This window comes from Chlorocebus sabaeus, chromosome 11 (assembly GCF_047675955.1).
Source record: "Chlorocebus sabaeus isolate Y175 chromosome 11, mChlSab1.0.hap1, whole genome shotgun sequence".
Lineage (NCBI taxonomy): Eukaryota > Metazoa > Chordata > Mammalia > Primates > Cercopithecidae > Chlorocebus > Chlorocebus sabaeus.
Window position 1 is genome coordinate 107,415,611 of NC_132914.1, and position 25,787 is coordinate 107,441,397.

General features: G+C 43.9%; 1 protein-coding gene across 1 annotated transcript in view; it reads left to right on the forward strand.

Moving 5' to 3' along the window:
* Window positions 1–1,126: 1,126 nt before the first annotated feature.
* ATP2A2 (ATPase sarcoplasmic/endoplasmic reticulum Ca2+ transporting 2) overlaps window positions 1,127–25,787 on the forward strand; it is a 64,198-nt gene continuing 39,537 nt past the window's right edge. Inside the window, exons 1-5 of the mRNA XM_008004681.3 lie at window positions 1,127–1,782; window positions 2,492–2,509; window positions 2,601–2,683; window positions 11,938–12,042; window positions 16,571–16,709. Of these exons, the coding sequence (XP_008002872.1) occupies window positions 1,665–1,782; window positions 2,492–2,509; window positions 2,601–2,683; window positions 11,938–12,042; window positions 16,571–16,709 (463 nt within the window). The 5' untranslated portion in view covers window positions 1,127–1,664. The remainder of the gene's footprint in view (window positions 1,783–2,491; window positions 2,510–2,600; window positions 2,684–11,937; window positions 12,043–16,570; window positions 16,710–25,787) is intronic.

Consider the following 25,787-nt stretch of genomic DNA (forward strand, 5'->3'; position numbering starts at 1 on the left):
GCTTTTGCTCATGTGGATGGTGTATTATTGCTAAACACAAAAGTGGACTAAATGCTTCATTCTGCAACCTACTCCCTGAAGAAAGCTGCTCTTCTTTGTGAAGCGAATATATTAATGTTTTGTTCATGAATTCCATGCAATTTTCCATCCCCTTGTTAAGTAATTTAGCTAATTTATATTGGCAAAATTCCCTTTATCTCGCTGTGACCTGCGTTTCGTCCTTCCGAGCAGAGCAAATCATCTGTGGCTTAACAGCAGGCTTTGGATTCAAGTCCCCTTTTCTCCTGTCGAGGGAAGTGAGTCTATGAACCGGCCTTCATCTGAAAGCCACAGCGAAGCACCTCCTAGCCCAAGTCTAGCTGCTGTGTGGCAGCTCCAGCGGTGTGACCTGTGACTGCCCTGCAGACACCTATCAAGCGCTGCGTGAGCTATTAATAATAAAATCAACTCTTCTCCCTCCCCCCCCCGCGAGGGGGGTTCCCTCGTCAGGGCCCAGAAACCGCTGGGGTAGAATCGGGGCTGGCGTGCGAAGGAGCTGGCGGCAGGGGGTGTGAGATGCGGTGTTCCCGAGGAGACAGATGAAGGATTTGGATTGTGTGGGAAGGGAACTGCGGAATTCCTCCCCTTGGTTCCTGAGGGGGGCTCCGAAGGAGACAGATTAGGATGCAGAGCGCAGCCCGGGCGACCGAGGGCGAGGAGGCGAGCCAAGGACACCAGCCCGAGCGCGCCTCGAGGACGCCCCGCGTGGACCGCGCTCCAAGCTCCTCGGCCTCGCCTTCCAACCATCCGCCCACCGGCCCCAGAGCAGCGAGCCCACTGTGAGCGCCCCACCCTGCGTCCGCAGGTGGGTGGGCCAGAGAACCGCACGCAGCGAGGATGGAACCCTGCTTCCCCTCCGCCAACCCCGGGACCGCGGCGCGCGCGGCCTCGATCCGGGTTCCTAAGGGCGGCGCGCGGGAGGGGGCGGGGCCTGCGCGGCAGCGTGGGCGCCAGGCGCGCGGGAGGAGGGAGCCGGGGGGAGGGGGCGGGGCCGCGCCGCCCGCGCCGCGCTGGGCGCTCTCGGCCAATGAGCGGCGTCCACATGCCGCGGCGGCGGCGAGAGGGGAGGCAGCGGCCGATAAATGCTATTAGAGCAGCCGCCGCGGAGCCGTCCCCGACGCCACCTCCTTCTCCTTCGCCGCAGTTTCCTCCGCCGCTGTCGTGCGGGCGGAGCTGAGGGACCCGGTCGAGCGCGCCGCGCATTGCCCCGCCGGCTCGCCTCCCTTGCCGCGTTCCGCCCTAGGAGGTCGGCCGGGCGCCCCCTCCTCCGGCCCGGGCGGGGCCTCTGATCGCCTCAAGAGAACGGGGAGGGGGCTCGGAGGCCGCGGCCTGCGCTCCCCGCGGGCGGCTGACGGCGAGGGAGGCCCTCCCTTCTGCGAGGGGAGGGAGGGTCAGGAGCCCCCCACCCGCCCTGCGGAGCTCGGGGCCGCGCGAGGGGCGGTTGTGTGGGGGAGGGGGCGCGGGGTGATTCAGCGGCCGGCGAGGCGGAAGCGGCCGCAGGAGGAGGAGGGGAGCGCCCGTCCGCGCCTGGGCTCCCGGGGTGGCACGAGCCCGCGGCCGGAGTGCGAGGCGGAGGCGAGGAGGCCGCGGGGACGGGAGGCGAGGCCGGCCGGGCCTCCGAAGCCATGGAGAACGCGCACACAAAGACGGTGGAGGAGGTGCTGGGCCACTTCGGCGTCAACGAGAGTACGGGGCTGAGCCTGGAGCAGGTCAAGAAGCTCAAGGAGAGATGGGGCTCCAACGGTAGGTGCCGGGCGTTCGGCTACAGGGGCCCGGCGCGGCCCGGAGAGCCAGGGAAGATGGCTGACCGGGCTCCACCTCGTGGGCTTCGGCTCCGCGCCCGCCGACGGCTGCGGGCGGAGGGTCGGGCCGGCGCGGCGGCCCCGCAGGGGAGAAAGGGGCTGCGGGTCTCGCCTCGCCTCGCCTCGCCTCCCCTCCCTTGGACCTCCTCGCGTCTCGGGCCCTGGATCTTCTCGGCGCGCAAGGCTCGGAGGCTTCTCTCCAGCAGCAGCCGGCCCCGGTGGAGGGAGGGACGAGGCTCCTGCAGCTGGGTTGAGCCCGGCAAGACGTTTTCTCGTCCCCTGCCGATTTATGAGGCGTCGAGGTCTTTGGAAAGCCTCTGACCGTTCTTGTCCTACCCAGAGTTACACATCTGGCAGAAGTGATGACATCGCTGAAACCACTCCTCGGTTCAGGAGCCCTAAGTGATTTCACACTTAGGGCTAGACCTCAGGCCATTGATTACAAAGAGTGCATGCTTTCTTGAGATATCTTTGTAGTATAACTTCTGCTAATAAAATTGGATATTCCTATAGCTAGGTCTGTGTTTTGAAGATACTGATGCTTAGAATTGTAGCAGTTCTTTTTAGAAAGACAGAGTGCTAAAATGTCTCTCTCTTTTTTTTTAACCTCCCTCTTGATACATTGCCTGGCGAATTTCTACATTCTACAGAGTTACCGGCTGAAGAAGGTAATCTTAACATGTTTTTTTTTTTTTTCCTCCTCTCTTGGTGTGCTGATGGTAAGATGACAGCTACAACACATGTGTTTGTTTCTTACAGGAAAAACCTTGCTGGAACTTGTGATTGAGCAGTTTGAAGACTTGCTAGTTAGGATTTTATTACTGGCAGCATGTATATCTTTTGTAAGTATGAAAAAATTTATTTTCTTTCCCCCAGAAGGGTGAAAGTATTCCATAGATAAATCAGAAAACAAATGGTGTCCGTTGGGTGAAAACATATTGGGAGTTACAAGCTGTGTCTCCATGTTTAAAAATAATCTGGGCATTTTAAAATTACGAACAAAACACTTGAAGCCATTGATATTCAGAAAATAGATGCCTGACATTTATAATGCAATTAGGAGTTGTCCCAGAGTGTGGCATGGTCTTACAAATTCTTGTGGTTTATCAGCTTTTAATATCAAAAAGTTCTTCACTGGGAAGCCTTTAATGTTTTGGGTTCTTCCATTGTTACCGTGTTGTAAGATCATACTAAGATGATGTTGGACTCTTTGTAGTCTGTAAATAGAACTTACAAAAGGAATATTCCAGTTGCTTTCCCTTCCTGCTAATGGCAAGGTGACAGTTGTTCCTGACGGTGACAAGAATGATGACGGCTGTGATGGCACCCTTGTTGACCAAATTTGGTCACTGACCTTTAGGGTGGTATATTTATCTAAATTGGACCCCTGTCTTAAGTGATTCTTAGGTTGGAAGAACAAGGTTTAGTACAGTTGGTTTTAGATCTTAAAGGAAAAAAACCAGCATGGTGTTTTTTCTTGTTCTGTGTGTGCTTACCCACTTGAGTGCTATACGGTTGCTAAGAAACTAGTGAAATGCAAAGAACTACAGCAGAAAAAAGGTGTTGGGGTGGCAAGTATATTTCTAGGTTTTTAACTTTTTTTTTAATGTTCGGTATTAATTTTTTGTTGCATTTTTTTTCCTTGGGCAGTAGACTGCTTGGTAGTTTTCCTAAAAATAATCATGAATAGGACACAGATGTTCCTAATCCTAGTAGCATGAGATGCCTTTTATTCTTGAATTACAGTATTACAAAAATCACAATAAGTGAAATTCACCCAGTGTAGTACTTCTTTCTAGTTAAAACAAAATTGACAAAACTTCACGGTTTCGGTTTTGTACATACTTGTATATGCAGGTCCCAGGGATCAGCCTCAGTCTTTGTGACAACCATACCATAGAGGGCTATTTTGAGAACAAAATAAAGCAGTGGGCATTTATCTAGTTCAGATGAGGAAAAGATTAAATTTATACCCATCTTTTAAGTAGATAGTGGCAGCAGGAAATAAATTTTTGGAATAATTTTTATGTAAATCCTGCTGTGAGACTTTATTATGCCATATTAGCCAAGTGGTGTGTAGCCATTAATAATTCAGTCCCCAAGAACCTTTTCTGTGGTTTTCATTGATTAAAATGGGGAGTTACATAGCAAACCATTCAGCATTATGAGTCAATCACAGTGTACCTCTGACATAATCTGTTTCTCTTTGATTAAAAAATGTTCCCCCAGAAAATGGCTGCTGTTTTACCAATTAAGGGAAATGAGTAGAGCTGTTTAACTGTAGTTTATCAATACATTGTCATGGGGCAAAATAAATGATACATTTGGAGGTAGCGCAAGATTTGTATTTAACTGGGTACATAATTCTGAAATAGCGTTGGCAGTTAAATAATGGGGTCCGATAAGGTCATTGGTAACTTCTTAGAAGTTAATCAGCTGACATATACGAGCCAGAAGCAAAATACAGTTTTATTGAATTCTGTGTGTTACAAGTTGAAGCAGTATAGGAAACCACGCTACTGGTGTTACTATTGAGGTTGCATTGGGTCTCTTTTGAGTGGCCAGTTTGATTTTATATTAGCATTTTAAATTAATGATGTGTGTGGGTTTTGTTTTTTACTTTGAAGTAATTAGAGGCTTTTAGTTTGTAGGCAATTCAAGCAGGTTTTTAAATAAATGCTTTAATTTTTTAAATAAGGTAGGACCTTGGCTTTTTGGAGCATTATAGAGTTATATTTTGGAGTTGAAATTTGAGTTCCTTTTTGGTAACGGTGGAGTTACTGCTCAGGAAATGAACTATGTTACATTTTTATTTTATGAGTTGGTAAATAGCAAAAGAATAAGTGTTTCGGGAGTACTTCTATAGAATTAATTTGCTTTGGTTTGTTTGATCAAGGAATTGCAGATGTAAGACCTGTTGTGTTGATTTTCTTCATGTGGGGTTGGGTAGTGCCGCTACATTGTCTTTAGTGTTTCATTCCTCCAGTCTATCTTTTAAAAGAAAGAGCCCTGACTCTTTTTTGTATCAGTTTGTTTATTCCTATTGATGTAACAGAAAAAAACATGGTAGACTATTCAGGTTTTTTTGGAGAAGTGACTAGGGATTCTTATATATATCATGCATCATCAAATCATGCTCATATTAAAAAGAATATTAGTGATTTATTTCAAATATCTAAGTAGTAAATTGTTAACTATAGTTAATATTTTGCTGTGGCATAAAATAGGAAGCTGCATTAATGTTTTATGCTTGTGACCTGTAGGGATCTAGTTTAATTTGTAATATTGGCCAAAGTGTTTTTTTGAAACGGTCACTTGGATTGAAAGAAGTAAGCTTCATCTCCCAGTGCATAGGAACATTAGAAATTGCTTAATTTGACATTCAAGACCCCCCGCCATCATTCACTTTACCTTTTCATTCTCTTCTTGATTACCAACTTTGCTCTAAATGTAACACATCATATGGTTGCTTGACTGGAAAGCCTGCCCTTTTCTCTCTTCCTGCTTTGTTAAGATATTTATTGAGCACCTGTCACAGACACTGAGGGTACAGTAGTGAATAAAACAGAGAGAGAGCCCTAGCTGGAGGATAATACTGTTGAGAAAAATAAAACAAGGGGGTTCGGATTATCAGAGCATGTGACAGGGGGTACAGTTTTCAAATTGGGTGGTCAGGGAAGTCCTTGAAGGCGACATTAGCAAAAAGACCTGAAGGAGGTAGGCATTAGGGCCATGTTGGTCTCACTCCCATCTGTTTAAATCATAAAGTCATAATTAATATGGTAATAACTTGCATAGGTTTCTCTACCTTCCACCCTCATTTCCCATGTCAGCTACTTTGACCCTAAAATGCTAATAAAACTTTCTGGGCTATGGCACTTCTCAGCCTTTACGTTACATTTGACCATTTGCATGTGTGTGTCTTTTTTCTTCCTACTAGACACCCTTGAAAAGTACCTTATTTTTTAGAGTTAGTGCTTTTTTTTTTTTTTTTTTTTAAAAAAAAAATACGTAGACAGTGTCTCACTCTTGTTGCCCGGGCTGGAGCACAGTGGCGCAATCTCGGCTCACTGCAACCTCCACCTCCTGGGTTGAAGTGAATCTCTTGCCTCAGCCTCCTGAGTAGCTGGGATTACAGGTGTCCACCACCCCATGCCCAGGTAATTTTTGTATTTTTAGTAGAGGCAGGGTTTCCCCTTTATTGGCCAGGCTGGTCTCGAACTCCTGACCTCAGGTGATCTGCACCCCTCAGCCTTCCAAAGTGCTGGGATGACAGGCATGAGCCACTGTGCCCGGCCTAAGTTCGTGCTTTTGATGTCACAAATATTTGGGTGGGTTTGTTTCAGTAGAATTTTCTGAAAATATATGAGACCTTTTTACTATGATTTCTCAGAAGAAAATACTCAAAGTATTTGATACTGGATTTGTAGTGATTTTAATTTTCTTCTGTCTCTTTTAATTTTTGATTTTAAAAATGGGATAAGAAGGGCAAATTACTGATTGGTTTAACTAGTTTATTTAGAGCTTTTCTTAATGGTTTGAAAGGTGGATTTAATAGAGTACTTTTTTAAAAGAAGAATGTTTTCTCATGCCTGCAAACATTGAATGTTTTTACATAGCTTTGTATCTGGATCAGAAGAGAATGAGTTCTAATTCATGCTTTTTATTTTTTCGCATTTTATTAATGACTGAAAGAATTGTTTCCCCCCCAGAAATTATCGTAACATTTATTGGTAATTCTTTGTATCTTTTTTGAAATGTTTAATTTCCATTTCCTCTTTTTTTAAAAAAAAACAAACTTGATGTAAATTTCTTCATTTATTGAGCAATTGTTTGAGGGCCCAAAGGCACAGTACAAGTTTCTGAGAATACTAGGAGCAAAATGTGCTTATGATTTTTTTAAGCACTTTTTTTCTTTCATTTTCTTTTTATGATACTAAGAGCTCTTCCTGTTATCACAGTGTATAGATATCTGAGTCACAACATCATGACTGTCTTCCAGTTTACAGCAGAATGTGCTTTTTACCTTGGATTAAAATTTGCTTTATTTGGCCGTGTGCAGTGGCTCATGCCTGTAATCCCAGCGCTTTGGGAGGCCGAGGTGGGTGGATCATTTGAGATCAGGAGTTCGAGACCAGCCTGGCCAACATGGTGAAACCCTGCCTGTACTAAAAATACAAAAATTAGCCAGGCATGGTGGCGGGTGCCTGTAGTCCCAGCTACTCAGGAGGCTGAGGCAGGAGAATCACTTGAATCCGGGAGGCGGAAGTTGCAGTGAGCCGAGATTGCGCCACTGCACTCCAACCTGAGCAACAAAGTGAGACTCCATCTCAAAAAAAAAAAAATTGCTTTATTATAGTTATCAGAAGTATAATGCAGTACAGAGTGTTGTACAGTATTTCAGTGCTGTACAGAGATTAATCTTGTGGATAATAATTGGAAGATATTCTATCCCTACTCTATTTTAAGCAGTTTAAAGTAGTTGAGTGTTCATTAGCAAGTGGTTACCTTGAATAATACTGGCATATTTGAAGCATTGAACTTGTTTGATGTAAGTCCCAGAAGACAGGTATTATTGTATTTAGCACAAAGCAAAGGGAAGAAGGAACACTGTTTATGTCTAAAACTATGGGGCAGTGGTCTTCTGTTTCACTTTTCTTTGCTGCTGTTATGAAGCTTGTTACCTTTTTGCTGTCTTTTTTTTGAGACGGAGTCCCGCTCTGTCACCCATACTGGAGTGCAGTGGTGCAATCTCAGCTCACTGCAACCTCTACCTCTCAGGTTCAAGTGATTCTCCTGCCTCAGCCTCCCGAGTAGCTGGGATTACAGGCATGCGCCACCACGTAGAGACGAGGTTTCTCCATGTTGACCAGGCTGGTTTCCAACTCCTGGCCTTAGATGATCCGCCTGCCTCAGCTTCCCAAAGTGCTGGGATTACAGACATGAGCCACCTCACCCAGCCCAGATAATCCTTTTTACACATTGCTTAAAATTTTCTATTTTCCTGGAAATAGGGTCTTCTGTCACCCTGCAGAGGAATGCAGTGGTGTGATTATAGCTCACTGCAGCCTCAGACACATAGGCTGAAGCCTGATTCTTGAACCTCCCAAATAGGTGGGACTATAGGTGTGAGCCGTCATGCTTTCTTTGTCTTTTTTATTTTTTATTTTTTATTTTTTTTTGAGACGAAGTCTTAACTCTGTCACCTAGGCTGGAATGTAGTTAGTGGCACGATCATCGCCCATTATAACCGCAAACTCCTGGTTTCAAGCAATCTTCCCGAGTAGTGAGGACTTACAGGTATGCCCTGCCATGCCTAACTAATTAAAAAAAATTTTTTTTAATAGAGATAGGGTCTCGCTATGTTACTCAAGCTAGTCTCCAATTCCTGGCCTCTAAAGATTTTCCCAAAGCATTGGGATTGTAGGCATGAGCCACCTCACGCAGATGAAACAGATAATTCTTTTTTTTTCCCCCTTTGAGATGGAGTTTTGCTCTTGTCAGCCAGGCTGGAGAGAAATGGCATGATCTCGGCTCTCAGTAACCTCTGCCTCCCGGGTTCAAGCGATTCTCCTGTCTCAGCTTCCCCAGTAGCTGGGATTACAGGCGTCCGCCACAACACCTCGCTAATTTTTTGTATTTTAGTAGAGATGGGGTTTTGCCCTGTTGGTCAGGCTGGTCTTGAACTCCTGACCTCAGGTAATCTGTCCACCTCAGCCTCCCAAAGTGCTGTGATTACAGGTGTGAGCCACCGTGCCTGGCTTGAAACAGATAATTCTTTATATTCAACCTATTGTCAAGATTTTTAGAAACATTTTCCCAGTTCCTTGTATAAATATACTTTGTATAACTTCTGGCAAACCATAATTATGAACTCACGTTACTCCAGTGCTATAATACTGCAGTAAGGGATCTTGCATTTCAGTAATGTCACTCATCCAGTTTTCCTCCCCTTTCTCTTACCCCATCTCCCTCCCAGTCTCGTGGATTCTTTTGTCAACAGTCCTCTTTCTCCTTATACAAGGCAAGAGGTTTTCTTACCAATAGAACAGAACTGTGAAGGGACTGCCCAACATAATCTGATACGCTTGTTCTTCATTTTTTTTTGGGCTGTAATATTTTAAAGCAGAGATTTGCTCTGACAGTCCCATCACTGCTTGCTATTGTCTTTCCGTTTGCTCTAGCTGACAGGGGATATTGCTTTAAGTTTGTTCGCCAGGCTTTACTGCCAAGAGGGAAATTCATACCCACTTTAACAAGGTGTGAAGCTTATCTTACAGTTGCTAATGCCTCACTGACCTTTTGGAAAGGTCATAGTTACTCTTCAAGTTGAGTGATTTTTCTCCCCCACGAGCGAATTAAAGTTTCTTATTTCTGATATGCTCTCCTTGGCAAATGTTTGAAAGTCTAGTGTCAGAGCAGCTATGATCCTACATCTATCAAAATTTATAACTTCCTAGAGAAGTTTTCATTCTGGCATTGTTCCTGGCCTTAACACTAGAACGCCCTGTTGAGAGCATACAGTAACATTTATCACACTCATTCTGTTTTTCTGCTTTCTCTAGCTTACTGGACGTCGGTGGTGATTGGCATCTGTCAGGACTTGGTTGGTCCTGGTGCCTCCTGTTTTTGTTTTTGTTTTTTTGTCCTGCTCAGATATTTCTTATTCATGGTTACCTTCTTCTAATGAGTCATTTGGATTCATTATTGCCATAAATCATTTGGAGGAGTGCTTTCATGATTTACTGAGTAGATCTTTTAAAGAAGATGTTATTGTGAAGTATGCAAACATTTTAAGCAATTTTTTTTAATTAAAAAAAAATTCAACCTCCAAGATTAAATCATTAGATATGGTTAACACTGTTTCTGGATTGGTAAGTTTCCACAAAAAGAGGTTTTAAAATTTTTAACCACATAGACCACTCTTTACCATATTCATTATTCTTAGTATTCATTGTGGTGGGTTCTCTCTTTTTACCACGTTTATAGTTGTTGGATTGAGAAGTGCAGTGTGACTCTTACTCTGTGGTTTTTAAATCTTAACAAGGTTATAGTTGTGTGAGCTAAAAGTTTAATCCTCTGCCCCTTTTTCTTGGGGCAGTGCTCTGTGACCAGTTACATTTTTGGACTTAAGTTATCTCTGAAGTGCTGTGTTGCTGTATAGATGTCTTATGGAAGATAATCTACAAAATACACTTCGGATCTCCCAACAGCTTTGTGGTTCTGAAACAGCCTTCAGTAGTACCACTAAAAATAAATAGGGAATTAACTGGTTTTTTGTTTCTTTTATAGAGATGAGGGTCTCACTATGTTGCCCAGGCTGGTCTCAAGCTCCTGGCATGAAACGATCCTCCTGCCTTGACTTCCCAAAGTGCTGGGATTACAGACATGAGCCACTGTTCCTGGCCTAGAATTAACAGTTTATATATGCTCTAAAATTTAAGTCGATGATCAGGTTGTTTATACTGTGAATTTATATCACATGGATATTACTTAATATGAATAATAACCAAATGAACATGACTTAGGTGATCACCTTTTACTTTAATCAAGAATTGAAGTTTTATTTTTTCTAAATAGATACATATAAAATGAATGGAATTTATTCCCTCTCCCCAGATTTTATTTGGATTCCAAAATGGAATTATTACATCAGGAGATAAGGTATTTTTAAGAAATGTAGTTGTTTTTTTGAGACTGAGTCTTGCTCTGACACCCAGGCTGGTGTGCAGTGGTGCGATCTCAGCTCACTGCAACCTTTGCCTCCCAGGTTCAAGGGATTTTCCTGCCTCAACTTCCCAACTAGATAGGTCTACAGGTGTGCACCACCACACCTGGCTAATTTTTTGTGTTTCTAGTAGAGGTGGTTTCACCTTGTTGGCCAGACTGGTCTTGAACTCCTGACCTCAGGTGATCTACTTGCCTCGGCCTCCCAAAGTGTTGGGATTACAGACTTGAGCCACCACGCCCAGCTAAGAAGTATAGTTTTTTGTTTGTTTGTTTTTTGAGTTTCGCTCTTGTTGCCCAGGCTGGAGTGCAATGGTGCGATCTTAGCTCACCGCAACCTCTGCCTCCTGGATTCAAGTGATTCTCCTGCCTCAGCCTCCTGAGTAACTGGGATTATAGGCATGCACCACCATACCCCGCTAATTTTGTAATTTTAGTATTGGTAGGGTTTCTTCATGTTGATCAGGCTGGTCTCCAGCTCCTGACCCCGGGTGGATCCCTCTGGCTTGGCCTCCCAAAGTGCTGGGATTACAGGGGTGAACCACCGCACCCAGCTCTTTTCTGTTGTTTTTTGAGACCGAGTCTTGCTTTGTTGCCCAGGCTGGAGTGCAATGGCACGATCTCGGCTCACTGCCACCTCTGCCTCCTGGGTACAAGTGATTCTCTTGCCTCAGCCTCCCCAGTAGCTGGGATTACTGACACGCACCACCATGCCCAGGTAATTTTTTTGTGTTTTTAGTAGAGAAGGGGTTTTGCCATGTTGGCCAGGCTGGTCTGGAACTCCCGACCTCAGGTGATTGCCCGCCTCAGCCTCCCAGAGTGTTGGGATTACACGTGTGAGCCACTGTGCCCAGGTGAAGTATAGTCTTGACTTCGAATAATTGTTATGAACAAGATATAGCCGGTTGTTTATATAATTGCATTTTGCTACCATTTGTTTCTAGAGAAAGAAAATAGGTTTTGTCTATCGTAATCCCTTTAGTGCTAGCCACCCTTGTTTTTTTTTTTTTTTTGGCGTTTTCGCTCTTGTTGCCCAGGCTGGAGTGCAATGGCATGACCTTGGCTCACTGCAACCACCGCCTCCCCAGGTTCAAGTGATTCTCTTGCCTCAGCCTCCTCAGTAGCTGGGATTACAGGCACCCACCACCATGCCCGGCTAATTTTTTGTATTTTTAGTAGAGATGGGGTTTTGCCATGTTGGGCAGGTTGGTCTGAAACTCTTGACTTCAGGTGATCTGCCTGCCTCGGCCTCCCAATGTTCTGGGATTACAGGCCTGAGCCACCGTGCTCGGCCAGTGCTAGCCACTTTTAAAAAAAGTGACATTAAGCCTAAAAAGACACAAATTCTAATGTGCCATTTCTCTTCTAGGTTTTGGCTTGGTTTGAAGAAGGTGAAGAAACAATTACAGCCTTTGTAGAACCTTTTGTAATTTTACTCATATTAGTAGCCAATGCAATTGTGGGTGTATGGCAGGTAAGCAAAAATTCCTGTACTGCAAAATTTCAATAAGTTATATAAGTGATTAGGGCTGTATTAATCTTTATTTTTCCTGATGTATGAGTAAAAATATGTCTGCGGGAAGTTTACATGTATTTTCCCTTTATTCCATTAATTAATTAATATTTTCTGACACAGTCTCACCCTGTTGCCCAGGCTGGAATGCAGTGGTGTGGTCTCGGCTCACTGCAACCTCTGCTTCCCGGGTTCAAGTGGTTCTTGTGCCTCAGCCTCCCAAGTAGCTGGGACTACAGGCATGCACCACCACGCCCAGCTCATTTTTGTATTTTTTGGTAGAGACAGGGTTTCACCATGTTGGCCAGGCTGGTCTTGAGCTCCTGACCTCAAGTGATCCGCCCTCCTCAGCCTCCCAAAGTGGTGGGATTGCAGGTGTGAGCCACCATGCCCGGCCTATTAATTTAATTAATTGCAAATGTTTGACCTTATGCATATAAACTTTGCAGTTAAGATTGCTCATTCTTCGCCAAGTGTGATGGCACCGGCCTGTAGTCTCTGCTACTCAGGAGGCTGAGATGGGATGGTCTGCTTGAACCCAGGAGGTCAAGGCTACAGTGAGCCGTGATCATACCACTGCACTCCAGTCTGGGCAACAGAGCAGCACCGTGTCTCATAAAAAAAATTGTTCATTCTTTTTGGTAGCAAGGAATTAAAGTGGGTGAGAGAAGCTGCTTAAGGAAATGAGAATGTGAGAACCAGTATCTATCTTTATGTCTCCTAGTTGCTTCCTGTGACAAACTTTAAAAGCTCCATGTCATTTTTATTCTCCTTGGGTTTTTTGGTAGGTTTAGCTATAAAAATTGTTTCCCTTTCAGTGCTTACTACAGACTCTGAGACTGAAGATTCATATTAATTGTTGATCTTTTAGGTATTTGATGGATATAATCACCCCTTTGAGGACTGAAGTAGACACTTTTTTTGTTTTGTTTTGAGACAGAGTCTGTCGCCCAGGCAGGAGTGCAATGGCACGATCTCGGCTCACTGCAACCTCCGCCTCCCAGGCTCAAGCAATTCTGCCTCAGCCTCCTGAATAGCTGGAATTACAGGCGCCCGACACCACGCCAGCTAATTTTTGTATTTTAAGTAGTTTCACCATGTTGGTTAGGCTAGTCTCAAACTCCTGACCAGATGATCCACCCACCTTGGCCTCCCAAAGTGTTAGGATTACAGGCGTGAGCCACCACGCCCGGCCTTTTTTTTTTTTTTTTGGCCGACTTTCACTCTTGTTGCCCAGGCTGTAGTGCAGTGGTGCAGTCTCACTGCAACCTCCACCTCCCGGATTCAAGTGATCCTCCTGTCTCACCCTCCCGAGTAGCTGGGATTATAGGCGCGTGCCACCATGCCCAGCTAATTTTTGTATTTTTAATAGAGACGAGGTTTCATTGTATTGGTCAGACTGGTCTCAAACTCCTGACCTCAGTTGATTATTCCTCCCGCCTTGGCCTCCCAGAGTGCTGGGATTACATGCGTGAGCCACCATGCCCGACACATCTTATAAACATACTTAGTCCTGTTGAAATTGTAAACTTCTAATCTTTACTAATAAATGTTAACGATCTTTATGTGGTAGACTCATAGAAAGATGGCCTACTTAGAAATTTGTAATTGTGCTATATTTTTCTCTCTCTTTTTTTTTGTTTTTGTTTGTTTGTTTTTGAGATGGAGTCTCCCTCTATTGCCCAGGCTGGAGTGCAGTGGTGTGATACTGGCTCGCTGCAACCTCCGTCTCCTGGGTTTGAGCAATTCTGCTACCTCAGCTTCCGGAGTAACTGGGATTATAGGTGCCTGCCACCACGCCTGGCTCTTTTTTTTTTTTTTTTTTTTTTGAGACATAGTCTCGCTCTGTCACCCAGGCTGGAGTTCAGTGGTGTGATCTTGGCTCACTGCAAGCTCTACCTCCCGGGTTCACGCCATTCTCCTGCCTCAGCCTCCCAAGTAGCTGGGATTACAGGCACCCGCCACCAGACCCAGCTAATTTTTTGTATTTTTAATAGAGGCGGGGTTTCACTGTGTTAGCCAGGATGGTCTGGATCTCCTGACCTCGTGATCCGCCTGCCTCGGCCTCCCAAAGTGCTGGGATTACAGGCGTGAGCCACCATGCCTGCCTTTTTTTTATGTTTAGTAGAGACGGGTTTCACCATGTTAGTCAGGATGGTCTCGATCTCTTGACCTTGTGATCCGCCCACCTCGGCCTCCCAAAGTGCCGGGATTTTAGGTGTGAGTCACCGCGCCCAGCCTTCTCATGTTTTTCTGAAAAAAAATTACATTTGGTCAGGGCCTGGTGGCTCATGCCTGTAGTATCAGCAGTTTGGGAAGCTGAGGGGTGGATCGCTTGAGGTCAGGAGGTCGAGACCAGCCTGGCCAACATGGCGAATCTCGTCTCTACTAAAAATACAGAAAGTTAGCTGGGTGTGGTAGCATGTGCCCCCAGCTACTTGGGAGGCTGAGGCAGGGCTTGAACCTAGGGGACGGAGTTTGCTGTGAGCCGAGATCGTGCCACTGCACTCCAGCCTGGGCGACAGAGCTTGACTCTGTCTCAGAAAAAAAAGATTTGAGTTTTTAGAAAAAGAACATTCTTAAGTCTTTAGTATACTGAATGGTATGAGCAGCAATAGAGGGTTCTGGCCTTCTGAAAGTAAGGAAAATTATGACAGTATAAGGTAGTATGGGGGGCATGTTATTTTTTTTCTGACCAGTGTCATCAAGGAAGACTTTCTTCCTTTTTTTTTTTAAGACGGAGTCTCGCTCTGTCATCCAGGCTGGAGTGCAGTGACACAATCTCGGCTCACTGCAGCCTCCGCCTCCCGGACTCAAGAGATTCTCCCACATAGCTGGGATTACAGGCGCGCACCACCACGCCTGGTTAATTTTTTGTATTTTTAGTAGAGACAGGGTTTCACCATGTTGGCCGGGCTGGTCTCGCACTTCCAACCTCAGGCGATCCTCCCACCTCAGCCTCCCAAAGTGCTAGGATTATAGGCGTAAGTCACCATGCCCGGCCTTTTCATTGATTGTAATTGTCATCTTTGTCCTCAGAGTCAGAGATGATTTATCTTTTTTTCCCCCCCAAGACAGCTTCATTCTTGCCAAGGCTGGAGTGCAGTGTCATGATCGCAGCTCACTGAAATCTCTGTCTCAGGCTTAGAGATCCTCCTCCCACCTCAGCCTCCTGAGCAGCTGGGACTACAGGTGCATGGCACCACATCAGGATAATTTTTGCATTTTTCATAGAGGCACTGTCTCGTTACGTTCAGCCCAGGCTGGTCTGAAACTCTTGGGCTTAAGTGATCCTCTTACCTCTGCCTTTCAAAAGTGCTGGGATTACAGGCATGAGCTACTGTGCTTAGCTCATAATTTAAGCATATGCAAAATACAGTGCTCATGGGATATTTGTTTAACCTTGAGCAGTCCAGTTAAATTCTGCCCAACATGATCTTGAAGAGTAAGAATGTCTGATTTGAGATTGATTGAATTTCGCAAATTTAAGGTTTTTTAATACTTTTTCAGGGGTATATACATCAAAACAGAGGTACACGTGTTACCAGCTTTCATCTTTGTGTCGTTTGATTTTCTTTAGGCTGGTTTGATTCTACAACTTCCATTTTGAAATCGGGAAGAAAATTACGGTGACTACTAATGGTTGATAGTTCATATATGATGTCATGAGAAATACATAACTTGTGACTGGCAGTGCTCTGATGAGAGTTCAGCCATTCATTGGTCTTTACAACTGGAGGGATAGTTCTTAGAATTTGTGAGAGAGATTCATCACTCATAGCATTTACTGTGTGCCCAAACACAATCTAAGCATGTTACATATGACTTCTTATCCTCACAAACCTTGAGGTAGGAGCTGTTAGTGTTGTCATTTTATAGAAAGTAAACTTAATGTGTTATGTAACCTCTATACAGTAATGTAACTGCTAAGAGCCTGTATTGAACCCAGGCAGCTTAGCCCAGAGTTGGGTGGTTTTTTGTTTTTTGTTTTTTTTTTGTTTTTGACAGAGTCTTGCTCTGTTGCCCAGGCTGGAGTGCAGTGGTAGGATCTCGTCTCACTGCAGCCTCTGCCTCTCGGATTCAAGCGATTCTTCTACTTCAGCCTCCCGAGCCCAGACTGTTAGGCTGTACTGCTTCTCATGAGACAGAATTCATTTTAAATGGCAGGGGGATTTGGCTAAAGGTGAAAGCTGTGTTTTACAGTCTTAGAGACAGCAGAGTCTATAATTGCTTTTCTTTGTTGTTTTATCCCCTTACCTTAATTGAATGTACTTACATTTTATTTTTAATACAAAATAATAAGTGTCCTTGTGTCTGTTGCCGTAGATGTGAATTGTTTAGTGCAAATGTTACTAGTGGTCTTCTTTTTTTTTTTTTACTTTTTTTTTTTTTTTTTTAAAGATGAGACCTCTAAAATTTTATTCCTTGGGTTAGAAATAATTACAGTGTCAGGCAGGTCTTCACTACTATTCTGTTTTCTTTTATACAGGAAAGAAATGCTGAAAATGCCATCGAAGCCCTTAAGGAATATGAGCCTGAAATGGGCAAAGTGTATCGACAGGACAGAAAGAGTGTACAGCGGATTAAAGCTAAAGACATAGTTCCTGGTGATATTGTAGAAATTGCTGGTGAGTTGAGTTGGTCATTTTTCTTTTATTCTAGATTGTATTTCCGAATGTAGTCTTTTTCTCAAGGCTCATAATTATATTTAAAATAATTGTTTTCATGTATCAATTAACACATTTTAGTGCCATTCATACAAATCCTGCATTCTCTAAAATTGTTTTGAAGTGTTTTAGCACCTCCCTTCCTGTCATTGATAAGGCTTTTGGTTTTTATTTTTAAACAAGGTATTTTGAATTCTACTTGTTTAAATACATTGTAGAACATAAGTGCTAGAGAGGTAAAACCTAATGTTGATTTGACAATTAATTATAGTGAGCAATTTGTTAGAATACTGGCTAATGACGACACTGTTTTTCCTATTTTGGTTCTTGGCACAAATGTTAAGTCATACCTACAACTATCTAATTGAGTTCATGGTCAAGGGTAGTTTCTAGACTCTAAAAGCTATGCTTGGCCCAGCATGGTAGCTCACGCCTGTAATCCCAGCACTTTGGGTTGCCGAGGCAGGCAGATCACGAGGTCAATAGATTGAGACCACCCTGGCCAACGTGAAACCCCGTCTGTACTAAAAATGCAAAAATCAGTCGGGCATGGTGGCGCATGCTTGTAGTCCCAACCACTTGTGAGGCTGCGGCAGGAAGAATCACTTGAACCCGAAAGGCAGAGGTTGCAGTGAGCCGAGATTGCGTCACTGCACTCCAGCTTGATGACAGAGTGAGACTCCATCTCAAAAAAAAAAAGATATGCTTAAAAATACTTATGTGTTACCCTGAGCCAGGAGTCTCTGCCTGAATTCCAGAGATCAGCTTCAAAGAGTCCATGAATTCACTGTGAGTCCAGAACTCTCCACAGACCTCCAAGGGGTCAGTATCCTCACTGCTCTAGATTAGTGCTGTTGTTTTTTTATTTTATTTTTTTTTGAGATGGGAGTCTCTCTGTTACCCAGGCTGGAGTGCAGTGGCATGATCTCAACTCACTGCAACCTCTACCTCCCAAGCTCAAGCAATCCTCCCACTTTGCCCCCCAAATAGCTGGGACCACAGGTGCATGCCACCACACTCAGCTAATTTTTATATTTTTTGTAGAGAGGGGGTTTTGCCATGTTGCTCAGGCTAGTCTCAAACTCCTGAGCTCAAGTGATCCTGCCTTGGTGTCCCAAAGTGCTGGGATTACAGGTGTGCCCAGCAGTCATATTTCTGACAGTCCAAAATCACAACACCCCTGGGACCAACCAGAGTAGTCTAGGTGGGTTGCTCGTTTTGGCTGTTTCACTTAGAGAGTCATTACATACTATTATTCAGATTATCTGTCTTTTCATACCTTTCTGAGTTAAGTATACTATTTACTTTGTTGCTATTTGTGAATTATCTCATAGTAATGCTTTTATACTGACTTGGGAAGGGTGCGCTTTGTCTTTTATTGTCTTACTCATTTTAATGAAAAGAATTCAAAGAGCTGCATCCCTTAACCCGTGCTCTACAACTTTGGCCTCTGAAAGGAAATTGCCTTGTCATATTCTCTCATCCAGAAATTTTTGTTGTTCTTCCAGAATAAAAGGATAGTGTTACATATATGCCAGTAAATAGATTATTTGGGACTGTGTAGTATTTGTGTGTAAATGGTGCGTGTAAATGATTTAACACCTTCCTTAAGTATAGTGTTAAGAAAAGTACAACTCAGAATGAAGTGTCTTGGCTATTGGATTTTTTAAAACTTCCTGTTTTGACTGGGCACGGTGGCTCACACCTGTAATCCCAGCACTTTGGGAGGCTGAGGCAGGTGGATCATGAGGTCAGGAGATCAAAACCATCCTGGCCAAAGTGGTGAAACCCCATCTCTACTAAAAATACAGAAATTAGCTGGGCGTGGTGGCTCCCGCCTATAGTCTCAGCTACTCGGGAGGCTGAGGAGGAGAATTGCTTAAACCCAGGAGGCAGAGGTTGCAGTGAGCTGAGATCGTGCCATTTCATTTCAGGCTGGGCGACAGAGCCAGACCCCATCTCAAAGCACAGAATTTTCTGTTTTGACACAAATGTTAACATTTTATCACAGGTGTATTATTCTTTCACTCTGTGTACACACATTTTCATATGAACTGCTGGAGGGTATATTGCAGACATGATGCCCCTTTACTCCTAAATAACATTTGTTTTATAATATCAAGGATGTTCTCTTATATAACCTCAGTATGATTATCAGAATTAGGAAATTGATACAATAGTATGTAAGATCTTATTCAGAATTTACCAGTTGTCACTTTTTTTGATGAGGGGAAGACAGGGTCTCACTCTGTCACCCAGGCTGGAGTGCAGTGGCACCATCACAGCTCACTGCAGCGTTGACCTCCTGGGCTCAAGTGATTCTCCCACCTCATCCTCCTGAATAACGGATCACAGGCACGAGCCACCACGCACCTGGCTAAGATTTGTATTTTTTTGTAGAGACGGGTCTTGCCATGTTGCCCAGGCTGGTATCTCAAACTCCTGGGCTCAGGCAGTCCTGCCTCAGCCTCCCAAAGTGCTGGGATTACAGGCGTGAGCCCACTGCGCCTGGCCCACATTTTTTTTAATAACAAAAAATATTTGAGTTAGGGAATTCTGATAGTGATGAAGAAAATAGGTCAGAATGGGGAAGGCTGGAGATACAGGGAGGCTATTTTAGTAGTCTAGGCAAGAGATAATGAGGACAGTAACATTAAGAATAATGAAGGAAAGATTTTTGAGTTCACGAATAGTGGCCCTTAAGCAGGAGTGCACATCAGAATCATCTGGGGGCACTCTTTTTTAAAAAGTTTTTGTCAGGTCTCAACCTAGAATATTAACTCTGAATCTCCACTGGGTACAGAATTCTGGTCATGAGTAGTTCAAAAAGTAAGCCTCTGACTTAGTTACAAAGCAGCAGATTTTTTTGTTTTGTTTTGAGATAGAGTTTTGCTCTTGTTGCCCGGCTGGAGTGCAGTGGCATCATCACGGCTCTTTGCAGCATTGACCTCCTGGGCTCGAGTGATTCTCCCACCTCAGTCTCGTGAATAACTGGGATCACAGGCATGAGCCACCACACACCTGGCTAAGTTTTGTATTTTTTTGTAGAGACGGGTCTTGCCATGTTACTCATGCTGGTCTCTCGAACTCCTGGGCTCAGGTAGTCCTGCCTCAGCCTCCCAAGTAGCTGGGATTACAGGCATGCGCCACTATGCCCAGCTAATTTTGTACTTTTAGTAAATACGGGGTTTCTCCATGTTGATCAGGCTGGTCTCTAACTCCTGACCTCAGGTGGTCTGCCTCAGCCTCCCAAAGTGCTGGGATTACAGGAGTGAGCCACCACGCCCTGCCTAAAGCAGTTCCTTTCTCCCTCCCTCCTTCCCTTCCTTCCCTCCACTTCCTCCCCTCCTTTCTCTCGTCTCCCTCCCCTCCCTCTTTCTGTCCTCCCTGTTTTCTTTCTTTCTGTCTCTCTCTCTCTCTCTTTTTTTTTTTTAACTTGGAAACAGGGGCTTGCTCTCTTGTCCAGGCTAGAGTGGAGTAGTGTGATCACTGCAACCTCAAACTCCTTGGTTTCAGGGGTCCTCCTGCCTCAGCCTCCTGAGTGGCTGGTAATACAGACACATGACACCATGCCCAGCGTTTTTTTGAGACGGAGTCTCGCACTGTTGCCCAGGCTGGAGTACAGTGGCACCATCTTGGCTCACTGCAAGCTCTGCCTCCTAGATTTATGCCATTCTCCTACCTCAGCCTCCCGAGTAGCTGGGACTACAGGTGCCTACCACCACGCACAGCTAATTTTTTGTATTTTTAGTAGAGACGGGGTTTCACCGTGTCAGCCAGGATGGTCTCGATCTCCTGACCTTATGATCCTCCTGCCTCGGCCTCCCAAAGTGCTGGGATTACAGGTGTGAGCCACTGCGCCTGGCCTTTTTTTTTTTTTTTTTTTTTTTTTTTTTAAAGTAAAGATGAGGTCTTGCTTTGTTGCCCAGGCTGGGCTTGAACTTCTGGGCTCAAGCGATCCTCCTGCCTTGGCCTTCCAAAGTGTTGTAATTACAGGTGTGAGCCACTGTGCCTGGCTCAAAGCAACAAATTTTGATAACTGAATAGATAGGAGAGTATGTAAATCAAAGATACTGACAAGATTTCTAGTTTATGTGACTGGGTGTGATGGTACTCTACTACCTGTAGAAGGAAACATTGGAAAGGAGATTGTTTTTCCACAAATATATGTGGTGGGGGAGGTTGTAGATGACATCACCTAAATATGTGTATGAGATTCTGTTTGATTTTATGCTTACCATTTCTTTGGCTGCTTCTTGTTTAATTTTTTTTTTTAAATAGAGACAGGGTCTATCTATGTTGCTTAGACTGTTCTCAAACTCCTGGCCTCAAGTGATCCTCCTGCCTTGGCCTCCCAAAGTTCTGGGATTTATAGGTGTGAGCCACTACGCTTTGCCTTGTTGGGCTATTTTAGTGTGTTGAGTCTACTTGAAGACTTAGAGAAATTACCCCCAAAGCCATTATCCTCAGTTAGCATCAGTAGATGGCAATGGTAGACAGCTTCAGAGGAAACCATAACCGTGATACCTCAAAGCACCATCCTTTTTGAAGAAACAAACAAAAGCCAACTTCTCTTCAGTTGGTGGCTTTGATTTCTCTGTATCTCTGAATCCTGGTTCTTGCCAGTCCTTCCCGTCTCTTGTAAGACACTCTAACCTAGTTAACTGAGAAACTTGGAAGTCATCTTGATGTTTTTTCCCCCTCTCTTATCCTCTGATTTGTCCGTAAGACCACTGATTCTGTCTCCAGAACACACCCAAGTTCGTGAACTCTGTTTCCTCAGTCAGCACACTAGTCTAGCCATCATCTCACACTGCAGCTGTCATCATCTCCTAACTAGGCTTTGACTTCCTTTGTTGTCTTCCTCCAGTCCATTCTCCACACAAGTGCCAGAGTGGTTTCTTAAAGGTTGTGTTATTTATTCATCTGCTGAAAAACCCTTAAGGGACTTTCCCATTGCACTTAAAATACAAAATTCTCTGACCTGATAAACTTTCACAATTGTGTGTGTGTACCTCCTGCTTTCTTCTATGATTTCATCTTATGTTACTCCTTCATGCTGCAGACATCCAGGCCTTTTTTGCAGTTTTCAGTACCACCAAAGCCACATTTTTTTTGGAAGATTAGGCAGATTTTTTAGAATTTATTAATAAATTTGCTATGTGCACAGATCTCATAGTGGTGAAGCTTTGGTTATTACCCTGACCTATCTCGCTTTTCACACTGAAATTTCATTCTGTATATTGTAGTATAGTTTTGTTGTTGCATTTGATAGTTTAGAAAGGTCAAATAATGTTTGATCTGTAGTGTATGTGACTTAAGATTTTCAGTCTAATGGGATTTTTCCTTATTTATATTGTGGTAAAATATACATATTATAAAATTAGCCATTTTAACCATTTTTAAGCATGTAGTTCTGTGGCATTAAGTACATTCACATTGTTTTGGGACTGTCACCATCCAGAACTTTTATCTTCCCTAACTGAAATGTACCTCTTAAACGCTAACTTCCTGTTCCCCTCTACCCTGGCCCCTGGCAACCATTCCCTGTATTTGAATATTCAAAAGACAATGAATTTAATATTCGAAAAAACCCTGAGTTTAAATCCCTTAGGTGAATATACTACTACTACCAAGCGGAGTACAAATTTAAATCCATTTTCCTTTCACCTGTTTCTGAATCCTTGAGGGATAGTGCTGATTCTGGTAGTTATTTACCACTTTTTTTGCCCCAGCTCTTCCCCCACAGTATGGTAATTGTTTAAAAGCATATACATTGCTTGGATGTTGGGCTCTTTTTCTTTAATTATTATTATTATTATTTTTGAGACAGGGTCTCACTGCTGTGCAGGCTGGAATGCGGTGGCATGATCTCAGCTCACTGCAACCTCTGCCTCCCTGTTCAAGTGATTCTTGTGCCTCAGCCTCTCAAGTAGCTGGGCTCACAGGTGTGCACCACCACACCCAGCTAATTATTGTAGTTGTAGTAGAGATGGGATTTTGCTATATTGGCTAGGCTGGTCTCAAACCCATGGCCTCAAGTGACCCACCCATCTCGGCCTCCCAAAGTGCTGGGGTTACAGGCGTGAGCCACCACGTCTGACCTACTATTATTTTAGTTAAGTCCAGCTATGTGAGACATTGGGCTCTTAAGTGCTGCTTGCTTGCTGCTTAAATTGTGACCTTTCTAACAGGAATGCAAAACAGACATCTAGGTTTAGAATACATGTGGACATTTTATTAAATACTGTCGTTACACTACTAGGCAGTGAGCACCTTAAGGACAGAACTGTCATATTAACAGTTGTAATGTTATCGTAAGTTCTCTATGAATGAAATTTGAAATCAGAAGTATATGATAGGTTCACCTAATGGAAACATAGTTGCTGTGCAGAAGAAACAGTTGAAGTGTATGTGTGTGTTCAATACGGTTATTATTATATTATTATTATTGAGACAGAGTCTTGTTATGTCACCCGGACTGGAGTGCAGTGGTGTGATCTCGGCTCACTGCAATCTGTGTACCTCCCAGGTTCAAGTGATTCTCCTGCCTCTGTCTCCCAAGTAGCTGGGATTATAGGCGTGGGCCATTACGCCTGGCTGGCTTGCTTGTTTGTTTGTTTGTTTGTTTGTTTGTTTGTTTGTTTTGAGACGAGTCTTGCTCTGTCACCAGGCTGGAGTACAGTGGCATGATCTTGGCTCACTGCAACCTCCGACTCCTGATTCAAGTGATTCTCCTGCCTCAGCCTCCTGAGTAGCTGGGATTACAGGCATGCACCACCTCACCCAGCTAATTTTTGTATTTTTTAGTAGAGACAGGGTTTCACCATGTTGGGCAGGATGGTCTCAAACTCCTGACTTCGTGATCCATCCTCCTCGGCCTCCCAAAGTGTTGGGATTACAGGCGTGAGCCACCGCTCCCGGCCATGCCTGGCTAATTTTTTTGTAATTTTAGTAGAGGCAGGGTTTCGCCGTGTTGGCCAGGCAAGTCTTGAATTCCTGGCCTCAAGTGATTTACCCGCCTCGGCCTCCGAAAGTGCTGAAATTATGGGTGTGAGCCACCACGCCTGGCCACAATTTCTTTTTCTTGGGATATATACCCAGTAATGGGATTGCTGGGTTGAATGGTCATTCTGTTTTTAGTTTATTGAGAAATCTCCAAACTTCTTTCCACGGGGGCTGAGCTAGTTTACATTCTTGCCAGCAGTGTATAAGTATTCTCCGCCCCCCTTGTTTTTTCTTCTTTTTTTTTTTTTGAGGCAGGGTCTCAGTCTGTTGACCAGGCTGGAACGCAGTGGCATGATTATAGCTGATTGCAGCCATGGCTTTCCAGGCTCTAGTGACCCTCCCACCTGAGCCTTCCAAGTTAACTGGGACTGTAGGCACACACCACTATGACGGGCTAATTTTTAATTTGTTTTGTAGAGATGAGGTCTTACTGTGTTGCCCTGGCTAGTCTTGAATTCCTGGGCTCCAGTGATCCTCCCACCTCAGCTTCCCAAAGTGCTGGGATTACAAGCGTGAGCCACCGTGCCTAGCAGTAATAGTCACTCTGACTGGTGTGAGATGCTATCTCATTGTGGTTTTGATTTGCATCTCTCTACTAGTGATGTTGAACGTTTTTTTCGTATGTTTGTTGACTACTTGATTGTTGTCTTTTGAGAAGTGTCTTTTCATACCCTTTACCCAGTTTTCAACAGTGATATTTGGGGTTTTTTTTTGTGGATTTAAGTTTCTTATAGATTCTGGATATTAGTCCTTTGTTGAGTGCATAGTTTGCAATTATTTACTCCCATTCTGTAGATTGTCAGTTTAATCTGTTGATAGATTTCTTCTGCTATGCAGAAACTCTTTTGTTTAACTAGGTCCCAATTGTCAAGTTATTTGTTGCATTTGCTTTTGAGGCTTAATCATAAATTCTTTGCTTAGGGCAGTGTTGAGAAGAGTATTTCCTAGGTTTTCTTCTAGAATATTTACAGTTTGCGGCCTTACATTTAAGTCTTTAATCTGCCTTGAGTTAGGAATTCTTTTTTCAGTTTTTCAATTTCATTTTCAGATTGTTCTTTGCTAGCATGTAGCAATACAGTTGTTTTTTATGTACTGATCTTGTACTTTGCAATCTTGCTGAACTCATTAGTTTTAATAGTTTTTATGGGTTCCTTAAGATTTTCTGAATACAAGATCATGCATTTGCAAATGAAAATGTTTTTACTTCTTTCCAGTCTGGATCCCCTTTATTTCTTGCCTAATTGCCCTGCTTAGAATCTCCAATACAACGTTGAAGTACCAAGAGCAGACATCCTTGTCTTACTGATCGTAGGGGGAAAGCGTCCAGTCCTTCACCGTGAAGTATGGCATAGGTGTGGGTCTCATACATGGGTGCCCTTTATCATGTTGAGGAAGCCTTGTTACAGTTGTAATATTTATTTATTTATTTTTTGAGACGGAGTTTCACTCTTGTTGCCCAGGCTGGAGTGCAATGGCATGATCTCAGCTCACCGCAACCTCTGCCTCCCAGGTTCAAGTGATTCTCCTGCCTCAGCCTCCCTAGTAGCTGGGATTATAGGCATGTGCCACCATGCCTGGCCAATTTTGTGTTTTTAGTAAAGACAGGATTTCTCCATATTGGTCAGGCTGGTCTGGAACCCCCGACCTCAGGTGATCCACCCACCTCGGCCTCTGAAAGTGCTAGGATTACAGGTGTGAGTCACTGCGCCCGGCCCAGTTGTAATATTTAGGTTGTCAGTATGCTCTGGTGACCTTTCGTGGTGTTTGTAAACTTATATCCAAATTAGACATGATAGTTGGCTGGGTTACTAGGACCAGCCAGGTCATTGAATTGGGTAAGATGTAATTCTAAGGCATTTACAACTAGTGTGTGGAACATTTTGGAAAAGCATACTGTGACTATGTAACCTGGGCCAGATAAATAGGTATTTATTTTCTGAAGACTATACATGTTGAGCCTTTTAAACTTCTATCTCTTTTAGAATTAGTAATCAAATTGACCATGCAATCTAGCATTTAGCCTGATAATTC